This window comes from Carassius carassius, chromosome 28 (genome assembly GCF_963082965.1).
Source record: "Carassius carassius chromosome 28, fCarCar2.1, whole genome shotgun sequence".
Lineage (NCBI taxonomy): Eukaryota > Metazoa > Chordata > Actinopteri > Cypriniformes > Cyprinidae > Carassius > Carassius carassius.
The window spans coordinates 7,529,836-7,546,564 of record NC_081782.1 but is presented as its reverse complement, the minus strand read 5'-3'; the positions used below and the strand labels follow the sequence as shown (position 1 = coordinate 7,546,564).

At 35.2% G+C, this 16,729-nt stretch overlaps 1 protein-coding gene across 2 annotated transcripts in view; it reads right to left on the bottom strand.

The window, feature by feature from the left end:
- Positions 1–16,729, bottom strand: part of LOC132107836 (stAR-related lipid transfer protein 13-like) — an 82,857-nt gene that overhangs the window by 49,342 nt on the left and 16,786 nt on the right. For both annotated transcript variants that reach the window (XM_059514107.1, XM_059514108.1), the window contains exon 5: positions 5,919–5,949. In XM_059514107.1, the coding sequence (XP_059370090.1) occupies positions 5,919–5,949 (31 nt within the window). The remainder of the gene's footprint in view (positions 1–5,918; positions 5,950–16,729) is intronic.

The following is a 16,729-nucleotide window of genomic DNA, read 5'->3' as shown; positions in this document are numbered from 1 at the left end:
GTATGGGGAAAAGTAAGGAAAACTAAGGAACAGAAAGGCAAAGAACTAGGAGATGGACAAATAAAAAAGGAAAGAAAATGAAGCAGAAAGAGGAAAGAAGACAAAGCATAAGAAAAAGGAAAGTTGTAGCTTGCTGAGCATTATAGGACAGAGAGAGAGCTACAGATGATTGATGTGCACTTAGTCTTCTGGTCATATCCGGTCAATACAAATTGCATTAGCTAAATTAGCTTTGCAGGGTCGATATAACCAATGAAGTTGGGAATGAAATTGATCGTTATGATGTGATTGATGCAGGATAAAACTAAAACAGAAACGTAAAATCAATGAGGCATATAAACATAACATACATCATACCCAAAGTGGCCGACTGATAATTTCCTTACAGTGACTGTTGAAGTTTCATCATTTTTGTACAGGGTCTTTCTATTTACTTTAATGCAATGGCCCCTGATGCAAGACATTTTGTTCTCAGTAGAATCTGATTTGCAGTCAGTTTAATATAACATAATTCTGGCTCTAAACTGCAGTGGTTTTTATTTTATCTGAAGAGGTAAAACTACTTTACAGCTTTATCTAATCAACTAAGGACAAATTCAATCTGGGTGGATGGATGGACAGATATGGATGGATGAACAAACAATAGAAAGAATGAGTCACAAATTTGTGCATGAAACCAGTGTACGAACATTTTCGCGAACAAATGATGATTTTCTAAAACTTTCATACAAAATGTTATTCTAAATTTAAGAAAACTTAGATGAGAATTTAGACTTAGTTAAGAGTAATTAAAGGCTGTAAACGAAAGGTTGCGTGTAAAGCCCTTATATGGAGATGGACTGGGCGTGTTTTATGCAAATTACTAATGTTGTGCACGTGGTTGCTTATTTAGAATACTCCAAATTCACTAACATTATGGACGAGGATAAAAACAAGTTTATGTGCAAATGCACATTGTGAATCAGGCGGAAAGTTTAAATGAGAAGTTGTGTGTATAATCAACGCAATGATTAGTGAGTAGCTGTGTTTCCTTTACAGATTTGCACAAAACTTTTGCGATGTCAAAAGAAAGAAAGAAAGAAGATAGATAGATAGATAGATAGATAGATAGATAGATAGATAGATAGATAGATAGATAGATAGATAGATAGATAGATCTACACATCTTCATTGTGGTCATTTTGAGATCATCTTCCTAACACTGATGTGAGAACAGAGTGTCCCGAGTAGAAAATGTATGTGGGTGGGGGTGGTGTTAGCGCAGTGGATAAGACGCATGCCTGTGGTGTGGGAGACCCGGGTTCGAATCCACTGTGAACCGCCAGTGTGTCCCTGAGCAAGACACTTAACCCCTAGTTGCTCCAGAGGCGTGCGACCTCTGACATATATAGCAATTGTAAGTCGCTTTGGATAAAAGCGTCAGCTAAATGAATAAATGTAAAATGTAAATGTAAATGTATGTTTTCAAACTCCCTTAAGTCTCTTTGTTTTCATTCAGTTGTTGAATGGCTTTGGGTTTTCCCTGTCAGAGCAGAAAAACAACATTCTCTGAGAAAGGGAACTCCGTGTTCAGCACTGTCTGTCCAGGTTCTGGCTTCAGCACCAGTGGCCCCTAGATGACAGTTCTGGGTCGCCTTTTACTCTGCCTCTCGGTCATGTCTTTCTTTGTGAGACGGGAGGTCTGACAAGGTGATGTTTACCATAAGAAAAAGACCATGCATTTCTTAAAACAGCGCTGAACGACTTAAAAAAAAAGACGGATGGCCACTTCCAAAGCGTCAAAGCCGTTTCATGGCACACAAGAAAACATGTATACAGTCTAGTCTCCTTACAAATAATTCCAGAGTGGGTTTGGTTTTTTGCAAACAAAAAATTTTCTCCACATATTAAACGGTTAAAGGATTAGTGTACGCTTTCTTCGAAAACACAATTTCAAGCAATATGGAGAAGAGGTCAAACTATCTGTTTATATCTAAGGAAAGACAAACATCTGAAAAAAAATGAAGCGGGTCAGAGGGGTTGAGTATTTTTCCATATGTCTGGCTGATGCTGTTTCTTAAACATGAGAAGTGAGCAATCTGCTGTATAAGTCATGTTATCTCTGGTGATCCTTATACAGCATAAGACATGTATTATTAATTCACATCTGGTCATAAGACTAGCCTCTCAATCGAAACTGCCATGTCTAGACATGGATAAAAACTTTCTTTGAGTATAGCTTTCAAACCCTTCAGAGATAAAGGTTTTGGTGCATGGGAGGATGTGCAATTTATGTATTGTCAAGGAATCCAAAAAGTGAAGTTCTTGAGTTCTTCACAGGGGTCTGGCACTGGTCTGAATCAGAGCTAATGGCCTTTTATGAGGCGCAAGGATACTTCAGTTTATAGGACCCTACAGGGCCGATATAGGTCAGAGTGACCATTATAGACATGGACTTGGTTATGAGGCCGCAAAGTTTCTTGGATCCAAAGGCATTTGGAAACTGTTTCACTACACCTTCATAGGCTAGTAAAAGATATTGTTTTGATAAAATAGTTTATTGTCAAAGTTTGCCAAAATAAACAAAATTGAAATGTTTACTTAATAAAGTCTTGCCTGAAATTAAATGTTTTAATCTGTCTTTAAGTTTTAAAGGGTTAGTTCACCAAAAAAAAAGGAAATTCCTGTTATCGTTTACACACCATCAAGATGTTCCAAACTTCTATACATTTTTCTTTCTTCGGTCTAAAACAAAATAGGATATTTGGTAACCAAACAGTTGCTGGTATCCACTGACTTCCATGGTATTTTTTTTCTTCCATATATGAAAGTCAAAGTCTACCAGCAACTGTTTGATTACCTACATTCCTCAAAATATATATTTTCTGTATTCAACAGAAGATAATAATTCATATAGGTTTGGAACAACTTGAGGGTGAGAAAAGAATAATGTTATATTCAAAATTATAATTTTAAATGATCCCTTTATAGTTAGCAGTTCACAGTTCACCCCAAAATGGAAGATTCTGTGGATGGTGTTTGGGATTTACAGAACTTATTTTGTATTCCAAGGAAGACAGTAAGTCATACAGTTTTTTATATTTATATGACTGAAGCTTTTCTAAATCCTAGCTAGAGATTTTAAGCCTGGCTCCTAGTTAATAAACTTTAAAATAGTGGAACAGGTGACTCACATGGTGGTCTGCTTCATGTGAGCAGGACACCCAAACAGTGACCTAGCAACCTCTGTTTTTTGTTGTTGTCCCAATGTTTCTCATTATCTGTGTGGCTCATTTAAATCTATGTGCCCAATCTAAAGCTATTAATGCAATTTTTGTTTGCATTGTTTCAACCAAATCAAATGGTAAAAAAGACAAGATAGCTTTCCTCTTAAAGGTTACAAACAATTACTGAACAGATTTTTATAGTCACCAAAACCTACTGTTGCTCATTGCTCCACGGCATGATTTTTAACCCTGATCAAAATTTACAGCACAAAGCTTTAAATAACAGCATTTACAGTGATCTGATGGAAATAGCCTGTTTTAATTTTAGAAGTCATTACTAAATGCTCCAGTGGCTGTAAGCGAGGTCTGGACAGAGTCTTTCTGGAGACTGTCACTCTAACGAGGTGTGTAGTATATTATGGAGCTGGTCGGCCATCTGGCTTTGTAACAAAGTGACATCATGCAGTCTCTACGGCTCTCCTGCAGTAAAATAAGAGGGGGGAAATACTACACCACATGTGCCCTTCACTCTGGGCTTTTCTTTTATAGCATCATCATTGTTATTACTATTAACATCGCTATCCAATCGAAGACACATGGTTAGTCGTTAGATTAAATAAAAGTGATGGTGACATCCTAAGTGGACAGATCCATAAAAAAAAGCTGAAAGATATTTATTTATTTATTTATTATTATTATTATTATTATTATTATTATTATTATTATTATTATTATTATTATTATTATTATTAATTTATGATGATAATAATATTTATTTATTTTTTTGCCTGTAGGCACATCAAGGTAAATCATATATTACTTATCAGCCTAACATAACAATGGTATGCCCTACAAATTTTGACAGGGTCCCACAGCAAGCCAGGACACAGAAATAGGGCTATAAATGAGGGTCTGCTTTATGTCCCTCACATTCTCCAGACACTCAGAGGAACAGAAGAGCACCTGTCTGTGTCACTCATGCCGTACCAGCCTTTAGTGGGACCTCGAGAGGAAAAAAAGAGAAAGGACTGAGAAAAGAAAGAGTATAACAGATGTTTTATCATGTGGAGAAAACAAATATTAAACTCACTTTCTTTCTGCTTTTCTTTATTTCTGCCTTCCTTCCTTTCTTCTTTATTTCTTGCTTTCTTTTCTTTGTTCCATCTTTCTTTTTGTTCCCTTGTTTTTTTTTCATTTTGTAATTTTTTCCCCTTTACTTCCATATTTCTTTTTTCATTCTTCATTTGTTTCTTTTTTATATCTGTTCCTTACCTATCTTATAACCTTTGTCCCATTGTTATCATCTTTTTTCTTACATATTTCATTCATTCATTCATTCATTCATTCATTCATTCATTCATTCTTTCAGTCATTTTTTACCTTTTGTTGTTATTTTTCTTTCATTTTCTTCTTTTTCTTTCTTTTATACTTCTTTTGTATTACCTTTGTCCCATTGTTCTTTTCTTTTTTCTTACAAATTTCTTTCTTTCTCTTTCACATATTTTACCCTCCTTTTGTTCTTTTTTCCTTTCTTCCTTTTCTTCTCTTATCCTTCCTTTGTATTACCTTAGACCCATTGTTATTTTTCTTTTTTTCTTATGCATTTCTTTCTTTCCTTTCTTACGTTTCTTTCTTTCCATTTGTCTTTCCATCTTTCATTTTTCTTCACGTCCTTTTTTCCTTCTGCATTCCTTTCTTTGCTTCCTTCCATATTTCTTTCCTTCTTCCAATCCCTTTCTTTCCATCCATTTTGCCATCCCTTTCTTTCTATCCTTCTTTCCATCCTTCCATATTTCTCTTGCTTTTTTCCATCCCTTTCTTTTTATCATTCCATCCAGCCATCCTTCCTTTCTTTCTTACTTCCATATTTCCTTGCTTTCTTTCCATTTCTATTTATAATTTTTTCCATCATTCCATCGTTCTATCTTTCTTTCCCTCTTTTTTTGTTTATTTCTTTCTCTTTCTTTGTTTTTTTCCACCATATTTCTCCTCAACATAGCTGTTCCTGCTATCCTGTAAATTCAGTCCATAAAAAGTTTCATTTTCACTTAAAGTTTACAAAAAAACAAAAATTATTTAACTTGTAAATACAGTTAGTAAGTTCACACAGCAAAACACTGCCCGGGAACATATTAGAAATGTGAGATTGTGAGATTTCAAACTGCGACATCAGTAAAAATGAAAGGTAAGCCCATTCCAGTCCAGGATAACAAAACAAGAATCTTGTTTTATCCTTGAATTAGTCACGCTCCGGGCAAATCTCGGGACAAGAGATTTGAGACAAGAGACAAGTTTGAGCACTGAAGACTAGGATGTTCAAGCTGTCTCGCGATTGCACACTTTATGACTTTATTAAATTATTATTAATTAAATGACTTTTTTAGTAATTTAATTACGTTAAGCAGCAATTCAGACAACCTCTCATTAAAAACCAGATAGAGTATTACACGGCTCCACAATGAGCCGGCCTAATTAGTGAATGTATCCACTGATTACAGCAAAGATGTAGGACATAATATCTATAATCTAGAAGTTTATAGAGGCCTATAACATTCAGAAATTGCATTCAAAGAGCTTCTTTTAAAACCTCATCGAGCAAACAATATCAAACGCATTTACCCAGTATTATAAATTCAAAATACTGTGTCTGTTACATCCAAACATGTCTTATTGCCAGCACAATTTGAAATATAAAGGAAAACGTGTACTCACCTGCATTTCCATGCCTCTTCTTGATGGACATCTGAAAACAAAAAATGAAATCTGTTTAAAAACATACATCAAGGTTGAATTAATATTTTCTTAACTGTAACCATATCACGTAAAACGGTCTCATGAAGCATCAAAACAAAGGACCTAATGTATTGCTTCTCTCCCACAGTGAATAAAATCAACACCTGACCATTGAATTTCCTCCCACGGATCTGCTGAATGGTACATTGACCTGGGACACTATGATTTACAGTGCTCTTGCTTAGCCAAGAGAGAAAGTGCTACTTGTTTAGAGAGAGGGTCATGTCCAACATTCCAGCTGTAATCCATAAGAGGCCTGTTTTCTAGTTTCACCTTTCTGCCTCTACACTCAGGTATCATGTGCCCTGTGAAAGATATCATGGTACTCTCATGTGCATTGATTTTTCAAAAATATGTGTGTGTGTGTGTGTGTGTGTGTGTGTGTGTGTGTGTGTGTGTGTGTGTGTGTGTGTGTGTGTGTGTGTGTGTGTGTGTGTGTGTGTGCGCGCGTGTGTGTGTGTGTGTGTGTGTGTGTGTGTGTGTGTGTGTGTGTGTGTGTGTACAAACATCAACATAAATATTAATAAACTACAACACCATGAAAAAAAAAAATAATAATAATAGCACACTATGAAATAATTCACTTATTATAACTGCATATTATACATGTATACTATATTGTGCATAGTTAAAAACTAAAGATACATGAAAATGTTTCCACAAAATGTACAAAGTTGAAAACCGAACCTTGCACAAAAAGAAGACTCAATTCGGTAATGTCAAACCTTTAAGACTGATGCAAAATTGCACAATTTGTTCCCGCCTTGTCTGAGTGAGCAGACCCAGATGAATGGCTTATTTCAGTAGCTGAAGCAGCAGATGTCTACTAAACACAACAACAATGTAAAAAATGATGTTTTGTTGGGTCTCAAAAGGTTTGGGGTGTTTTACATTGAAAGGAAGCAGATGTGTTGTCTGGAATCACAGCAACCAACAAAACACAAGTAACTTTAGTGTAATCCAACACATTATGAGCTGTTTGAAGTGCCTGTTGATCATTGTTCAAGAATTCCCTCAGCTGTAAATGTACACTGAGGCCCTCTGCCTCTGTTTAATCAGATCTGGGTCTGAAAAACACAGCGGAAAGAGGGGAAATGATAGATGATGTCATGGTTGCTTATAGGCTGTGAGATTTTGCAATGAGGGGTTGAATTTTAACTGCACATCTCAAAGAGTTATGGTGTTCAAATGCAAGGTACAACTGAGGGTGTTACACTCATAAACCAGCTTAAGCAGTGCGTGAAAAACTGTAAAGGGAGACCCTTTCTTGGTATGTATATTACATGTTATTTTTAACAAGACTAGCGTGCTGCTTACTGGAATGTCGCCTCTCAAAACAGGTTTGCAAAGGATTACTGTGAATTTTAGGAAGAAAGAGCATGAGCACAAGTAAAGTCCTGCTGTGTTTCAAAGTTTCATGTACATGACATGTAATTAAGCATCAGTGAATGATGACTAGCTTTAGGAAGAGCCAACTTACAAAAACAGATCAGGACTAAAACATACGACACTGAAATATCCTCACATCAGTCAATCAACCAGACAGCAAACTGAAGGACAAAATCAATGCCAAGATCTTCAAGTAAAGAAATGGAATGCTAACACTAAAAAAAAAAAAACAAGAAAGTATAGGGAATGTCGTTTTGACACATGTGGTCTATATACTAATGAGCGCCTTTCTGGGAAATGTGTAATTTTCTTGGAATTTCAGGATTCCTCTGTGTGAATGATTAAGGCTGACAGGATTACAAGTATAATCATTTCTCAGTCAAAAATATTGGATAGATAGACAGATGAAAAATAATGCCTAAAGGGGAAACTGAGGAAAACGAACTGCGCAGGTGACACTGCATTGGCTCAGAATGAGATACAAGATCCTAACGCAGCAAAAGGAAAACAGATGCTGTAATTTCCAGAGGCAATGGTACCAATACATAAAGATTCAAAAACATAATTTGGGCTGATTCTGAATTATGAGCTGTTGGAGATTTTGGATCATGCTATATAACACAGCTCTTGAAGTTCAAGATGTATTTTTGTATGTCTGGGATTCCCCTACAATTCATTTTTAGTGGTTTTATTTGGCATGCATGACTAACATCTATCATACTATTCACTGCACTGGAGATTCTCAAATACATGTTTGATATTACACACATGTTCCATGTGAAACTTGACTGGCCTAAGCTGACTCATTTAAAGGAATAGTTCACCCAAATGTGAAAATTCACCATCATGTTGTTCCAAATCTTTATGAGTTTCTATCTTATGTTGAACACAAAAGAAGATATTTTGAAGAATTTTGAAGAATGAAACAGTTGTTAGTCCCCACTGACTTCCATAGTAGGGAAAGATATACTATGGGACTATCTACTCTTTAATTAATACCAGCATTCTTCAAAATATCTTCTTCTATGTTCAACATAAGAAGGAAACTCATTACAGGTGTGGAACATGTTGATAACTGTTCATTTTGGGTGAACTATTCCTTTAAAGCCAACATCCAATGGTGCAACCCATTTTACTACCAAAACTAATTTCAGAGAGAAACGGCACAATAAACAATTAATAAGATTGAGCTGTGCCATCAACCAAAAAGAAAGGGCATTTCAGAGGCAGACATTTAAAAAAAAAATTACAAACCCTGCATTCAAAATAGACCTAATTCCATACTATAGAGTAGGCAAAAAACTTTATGCGATATGCATAAAACATCAGGTGAAAAGTAACCGGATGACCTACTACATCTGCCGAGATTCTAAAGTGTGCATCTGGTGGACACTTTACTATCCCATGATGCCACAGAAAGTATTTGTGAATTACACTGAAGCTACACAATTGCCAAAGGTCACATTATAATGACAACATGGCAGATGTAGTACATCCGAAATACATTCACACTATATATGTATATTTTTTTTTAATGGGTGCAAAGCAAGTTTCAAAGCAAATATAGAACCTACTAGAGCTGCACAATTCGGAATAAATTGAGAATCATGATTTTCACGAGGCTGTGACAAAATATGAATTACCTCATTCTATTCAAAAATGTTTAATTAATTTAAGTTCATACTTAAAAAAGAACTAGCTCAAAGTTCAGTTCACATAGATGATAATGAACTAGTTCATGATCATAGTTCTTTTTTTTTTTTAAATGAACTAAGTTCACATATCTAAAAACGAACCAGTTCATGTTCATTTGTTAAATTCTTTTTAAGATAGGCCACTATCTTACTCAATAGAACCTCTTTACCATCTATTACCAGCTGCAAATCACTGCCACTCCAAAACTAATCAAAATTATTGTACCAATAAACAAGAGACAATTATTATAGCCAGGAGAAAAATAATGTTGAGATAGAGAATATATTTACCCCTTAAATAATGTGTAATCATGATATGTAGAAATTGGAAAATACAAGGTGCAGTCAAGGTATACTGTATGTTCAGTGAAACTTTTATTTAGCCAGCATGAACCAAATTACCCAGGACTTAAAAAAAAAGTATATTCAGGTTCATAGGGAAAAGATCAGTCTACTGACAAAAATCTAGCATATTCTGAACGGCAGTAACTATGTAAACCAGACCAAAGTAGTCATGTACTGTAATGTCAAATTAGCTTGGGCTTACCCTGCTCAATGTGCAATACTCAACCAACACATTTTCACACCTTCAAAAGGAAGTAAACAGTGAGTAAACGATGGAAATGCCATTTATATTCATTTATAATAAAACAATCTTCCTGATTATATTTGTCTAAAGAAAATTAACAGCTAGCAGCTGAACAACTTAACTTAAGATGACCTTACCCTGCTCAATGTGAAATACTGGACCAACACATTCTAGCATCCTCAAAAGACAGTAAACAATGAGTAAACAATGACAATGCCATATTATATTATTCATTAATATTTTTTTTTCTAACTCTTCCTGACTTATATTTGTCCAAATTAATTGAATAGCTCTGAAAACTGAAAATTATACAGCATATAGCTCTAATAAACAAACATAGCATTCAATTTCAGATGCTGGATTTATCTGTACAAAAAACTTTTTGACATTTTTCCCCTGTCATGTGTCACAAACATTGAACACTACACAAACATTTTTTTTTTTTCATTTAGGCAATTATATTTAGTGACACAGGAGGTGCCGGATCCAATGTCGGAGGTGACGGAACATGTTCCGGCTCAAATTAAGCCCTGGTATAACCTGACTTCTTAAATGAGCGTGAACGTGAACTGCGCGTGCTGTTCATTCCTGCCAGAGTGAGCGCCGCTCTCGTTCACGTTCATTGAATGAAAAGTGATTCGTTCAGTTCAGCGTTCGGCAAAAATATGAACGTGTTCAGTGAACGTCATTCATTGAACGCGTTCATGCACAACACTGTTATGTGGTATCTGCTCTCTCTACACGTGGCAGTGTGAACACAATTTTGAATTGAGATTGAAATCCTTTAACGATTTTCATGCAGCTTTAGCACCTACTATACAGTATTTGATTTCGGTCACAGTGAAAGACAAACACTTTTATTTTCTTCTAAATAACTTGCACAGATGAATCGTCGACAATAAGACCAGGAATCTATATAAAGTAAACAGAATCACATTCTCAATCATTCTAAAATACTTTACTATGTACTCACAATATCCTTGTTACAAGGCATTTTACAAAACATGAAGCCAGAACAATTTAAGGGTTTAAAATGATGGCGAATATGAGATAAAGTGAAAGATAAAAAATTGAGGGATAAGAGAGAAAGTATGTGCTGTAAAGTACAATAAAAGCCCTTCGGCATCCACTTCAAAGTGACCCCAAAGGGCTCGGGCGGGCCAGATGTGGTCCCGAGAGCAAAGCCTCATCCATCTTGCATTCCATGAAACCCCCTGCAGCAGGACAACTTTTCTATATTTAGCTTCCTTCTTCAGCCTTGCTCAATCCACTGGAATATGTTCCATCTAGTTCCCTCATTCCCCACCACATTCAGCCCCCCCCCCACTCCAACCCTCCCAACCCCTCCAAACCCAAAATTGGGTCTGTTGTTTTATGCTTTTGTTGGTGTTCCAACAGAAGGTCTGTTTGGGCTATCAGGCCGTGGACCATCCATCTTCCAAACTGAGGTGGGCGGCTGAGTTGGTGGTATTTTTTTGAAGTTAACATCTAGAGAACGTCAAAGAAATTCAGCTAGCATGACGCAGGGTCTTGGCTGTGTTATGACAAAAACAGTCTTAGTGAAATTCACAGTTATGAAGGAGAAAAGAAGGAATAGGTCACTGTCACGGGTGAAGTTGCGGACAAGACTTATCTGATGTATCTCATCTGTTCAATGTGGAATCTGTGCATGTAGTAAATGTATAATGTATATATATATATATATATATATCATGTTTTTGCACAAGCCTGTGTCTGTTTTCTGAAAAGGAAACAAAAAAGCAGGGTTGAGCAATTGAGGAAATGAAAGATGACTTAAAAGGGAAGGATAACGTAGGATCAAACCTATTCCCAAATTAGTCCTGCTTTTAAAGGAAACACAGGGAAGTTGAATAAGCACCTCAGTGTTGTAGCTTCTGAAAGTGCTGTATATGTTAAAACCTGCTTTGAGAGCTGTTCTGCTTTTAGGCTCATTGCCAGAATGCCTCTCAAGGCTAGTGGTGGTGAAAGGTCCATGCATCACCGTGTACAATGTGTACGTGGGTAAATGTGTGTGCATTTCATGCACAGGCTCCACACATAACAGTCTGGCCAACGGGAAGTGAAAAAAGATGGGCATCATACCACAAAGGGGTAGAGGTTTTCCCAGTCAGCCCCTGGTAGATGTTTTGACTATACCAACTGTGGCCAAAGGTATTTTTCTCCAATGATGACCATTCAGAGTTCACTGATTTGAATTAATATTTTTTTGTTGTTGTTGTTTTTTGTCATAAAGTTATATATTAATTTAAAAAAATATCTGTTAATATACAAAAATATTATAATATATATTTATAGTAATAATAAAATAATATATTAATATAAAATTTTAGTTTTATAAAGTTTTAGTAATTTTTTGGTGTTTTTATTAATTGTTTTTTCATATTTCTAATTGCTTTAATATTTTTGTTTCAGTTTTAATTATACGTCCAGTTAAAATAAATGAAAATACATATTTGAAAAAATCTGTTTAGCTTTTCAGTACTATATTTCATTATTTTATTTATATATATATATATATATATATATATATATATATATATAAAATATATATTTTAGTTAATGATGATAACTGATGTATTTAAGTTCTGTATAAAGCATGGTATATTTATAAAAGGTAGATGAGAATCAAATTGCATTTTATAACTAAACAAATGAAGCTGTAACCTCTGAATGACTGCAGGCCAGGGGCGGACTGGCCATCTGGAGCACCGGGACTTTTCCCGGTGGGCCGCTAGCCAATGTGGGCCGGCCCACCCGGTACACAAATATATATATATATATATATATAAAAATTTTTTTTTTTTTTTAATTGACGGAAATCATAATATTAAATCTCTTTTCTACGCAAATGGATGAGTGAGTCGATCGCGCAGCCAACAAGCGCGTTTTCGTCTAATTTAGAGAGAGACAGATTCATCTGGTACAGCGAATTTCTCTGAGCAGCAGGCCACTGTATACGTTCACTTAAAACATAACCGACTGTGTTTACGAGAATACTTGCAGAGACAATTATTTTGAAATAATTGTGTGTGTATTTGTTCATTCAGAAGTTACGATACCCAAAAGATGAATTAATTCTTTGTACGCGCATTGTCTGAAATGCTGCTCACAGCGCGTGCTTTGAACGAGTGCGCGCAAGCTTCGAACGCGCGCAAATTGTTTAAAAAAGTTGAATCAGCAAGATTTAGAAACAAGTGAAAACGATCAACTACGATACATTTCACCCCTCCAAGCGAGTGAACAACGCGAATTTTAAATCGCTATTCACGATAGCCCGTCGGGAAGAGCAGTGATACATTTTGGAGCCCGACTGCAAAACACAATAGCCCCTGGACGTCGGGCTAGCGATTTTGCGAGCCCTGCACCTCAGATCTATCCAGTTTGTGAACCACTGGTTTCCACAATGTTTTCGTTAAACAAAATAAATGATTATTTTAAAAGATTTACTCAAGAGAATAATCTGTTCACGAATCGGATCATGAACTTATATTACCGCATATTCATGCATCTGTTAACTGAATGCAAAGTGTGAGTTCTAGGAGAATGTTTGTCTCGTGATGAACATGTAACGCTCACTAGGAGTCGCTAAATGAACAGCTGCAGCACGCAGGTTATCTTTTTTTTTTTTTTTCAATGGAGGATCAGTTGCCCTATTGGTTAAAATCCCCAAACAGTATACTTAAACATCAAATAAATAAATTACATCAAAACAGGGGCGTTTGCGTTTTGATGTGGTGGGCTGCTGTGGGCCAGAAAGTCCGGGGCCACTTTTTGGTCCCTGTCCGCCCCTGCTGCAGGCAGATTAACTTTCAGGGGAATCTCAAGTCACTGAATGGTGTTTACACAAAGTTTTCTCTTTTCTGCCTCCTGTGTCACAGGAAATGTGAACTTGCACACTGATGGCATACATACTGCTATATTTACAAACCCCGATGAGCAAATGTTTTGGGAATCTTTAAGAAGGATGTTATGATTGTTTTCGATGAGTGTATGAGAGGTCACATGTCTAAAGAATGTTAATACTGTCATTATAATGTATGCAATACAGTGTTTAAAACAGATCACATGTTCTAATAGTATAATAATATAATAAAGTTGAATGGTTGAATGTATCACCCAAAAATTTAAATTCAGTAATTTACTCAACCTCATGTTGTTCCTAGTATTCTGTGTATTCTGCTAAACATCAACAGACATAAAAAAGATCTCAAAGTACAAAAAAAATTAAGATTATGTAGATTCACAAGGAAAGTATCCCACACAATCGAGAGGAAAAGAAAAAGAGCAAACGCACACAGCATTGACCTCTCAACCAGCAGTATTTTGACACTTTGCAGGGGCGCTCCTCACCCAGCGTCCCAAACTGAGGCTTAACCTCTGCTGGAGCAGAACAAATCCTGGCCTCCTGAGTTGCACTTGGCCCCGTAATCTATCTTCATCCTATTGAGCTGCTTAGCTCCCCTCTCCTGCCCCAACCGAGGACCCCGCAGGGAGTTGAAGAGCCAGCTTGGACCCTCCACACAGATGGATGGAGAAGACTCAGTTTCCCATCGCTCACCAGCACCTCCAGGCTTTAGCAACAATGGGTTGAGGGTGAGGAATAGGTTAGAAGCAGTGGGAAAGAGTTTTGTCAAAGCATTTGTGCGAAAACAAAATGATTCAACCACTTAACAATTCTGAGTGAGCAACCAACATGTAATCAAGCAAATTAAAGGGATAGTTCATCTAAAAATGAAAGATGGAAACAACTTTGGAACCCACTGACTTACACTGTATGGACGAAATATATATATCATTTTTTTTTTTCTTCGGAATATCTCTTTTGTGTTTCACAGAGCCAAGAAAGTCACTAGGGTTTGGAACCACTTTAGGGTGAGTAAAGTATGACAGAATTTTATTTTTAGGTGAAATACAGTATCCCTTTAAAACGTTACAGACAGAGCACATTTGGTGTGGGTTCTTTACAGTATGGAAGCTACATTAAAACCGGGGCTTACAACATCCTAAATAAAACCTGGTTCCAAAGTTAACAAGCATTTTGAGCCGTATGTTTTCATTAAAGATTTTATGCCGGCGTCAACTGTATGGTGCGGTGTTGTAGTTACGTGATTGACTGAAACAACCTCTTTCACAGTGGCTGATGTTATAGCACTAATAAATAATTGGGCTGCTTTGGCCTAGATCCTTGTGAGTCATATTTATGACGTACAGCTTCCTCGTAACACTGTGTCAGCATAAACATGCATTCAATGTTGAATCATGAACAGTAAGTAAATGATATGTCTATAGCTTTTGAATTTGAACCTAATATATTTTACTATACTTGATGTTGTAAAATAATTAAAACTCAAATAAAATAAAAAAAACAGACATATTTTTAAAAACATAAAAATGGCAAAATGTACTATTGCTATTATTGTTGTTATTATTATTATTCATCATATTAATTTGATTTGTATATAATCAACTATTGTTATTTAGAATTTTAGGTTAAATATAATTAAAATGTTAAGTACTGTAAAAGATATGAATAGTCAGAAAGAAGAATTTACAAATATATAACACCAAAAATTATATAATATAACATACATGTACATAATATGTGACCCTGGACCACAAAACTTGTCTTAAGTCGCTGGAGTATATTTGCAGCAATAGCCAAAAATATTTTTTTTGGGTCAGAATTATAGATTTTTCTTTTATGCCAAAAATCATTAAGATATTAAGTAAAGTTCATGTTCCATTAAGATATTTTGTACATTTCCTACCATAAATATATAAAAAATTAATTTTTGATGAGTAATATTCATTGCTAAGAACTTCATTTCGACAACTTTAAAGACGTATAAATGATGATGTATAAATCTTAATTTAAAAATGTGGTCCAGGGTCACATATATACATAAAAGAAACTGAGAAAATATTTAATTTGATTAGAACTATCAAGAAGAATTTGCACAAATTAATAAATACACAGTATTTATTAGATATTTATATCATTAGCTAATAATATGCAATATATATGTCGTTGCCACGATTGCTACAGAGAGGAGCAAGGAATGTGGAGATGAGGGATAATCATAAAAAAACTGTCTTTAATAATCCAAACACAGGGAAACACAGCAGGCTGGAGACACACGTAAGCACATCAAGATGTTTAACACTGGACAAGAGAACATAAGGTAGACAACACTTTAAATACAGAACTAAACTAGGTAATGAACGAGACACATCTGTACCAAATGAGACAATCACACATGGGAGAAACTGAGTCACAAGTAGCATGTGGGGAGAAAAAACACACACAGACAGTCCATGGGCGTGACAGTTGTATGCTATATTTTATATGTAAATAAAAATATTATACAAAACAAATCTATAAAAAACTATAACATACATATATACACAAACATTCATAATCTAAATTTGTTAAATAACAATTATATAGCTTAAATAAATTATACACGTACAATATATAAAAAACAAACAATAAAGAAATATATTGAAATCTAAATTACATAATTTTTACCCCGTTTTTACTCTTCATTCAGTCTTATGCTTCATTCATTCACTAATTTTAAAAGTTTTTACACAAATTCATATATATATATATATATGTATATATATATATACTATAAAAAGAAAAACAAAAACATAAAAGTTACCCTAAAATAACAGCAGCTGTGGTTGCCAGAGTTCTACCGTAAAAAATAGTTTTAAAACTTAAATTTTAAACTTAAATACCGTAATTTAATTAACTGATATAATGTTAATATACCAACCTACTGAACGACTGTGATATCTGTTTTGTACCATTGTAATATACTGATAACCACCAAATGCAGGTGATGATGAGAAAGTCACGTGATGAACCAAAGCCCATCACAAGCAGCTTTTAAATGTGCACAGGGTGATTCACACAAACACTAAACACCATCATGGTGAGACTCATTAAACTGAAATATGCAATAAACATTATTTAACAACATTAAATGTAACATACAACCCTAATAAACATAACAAATAAGAAAAAACTA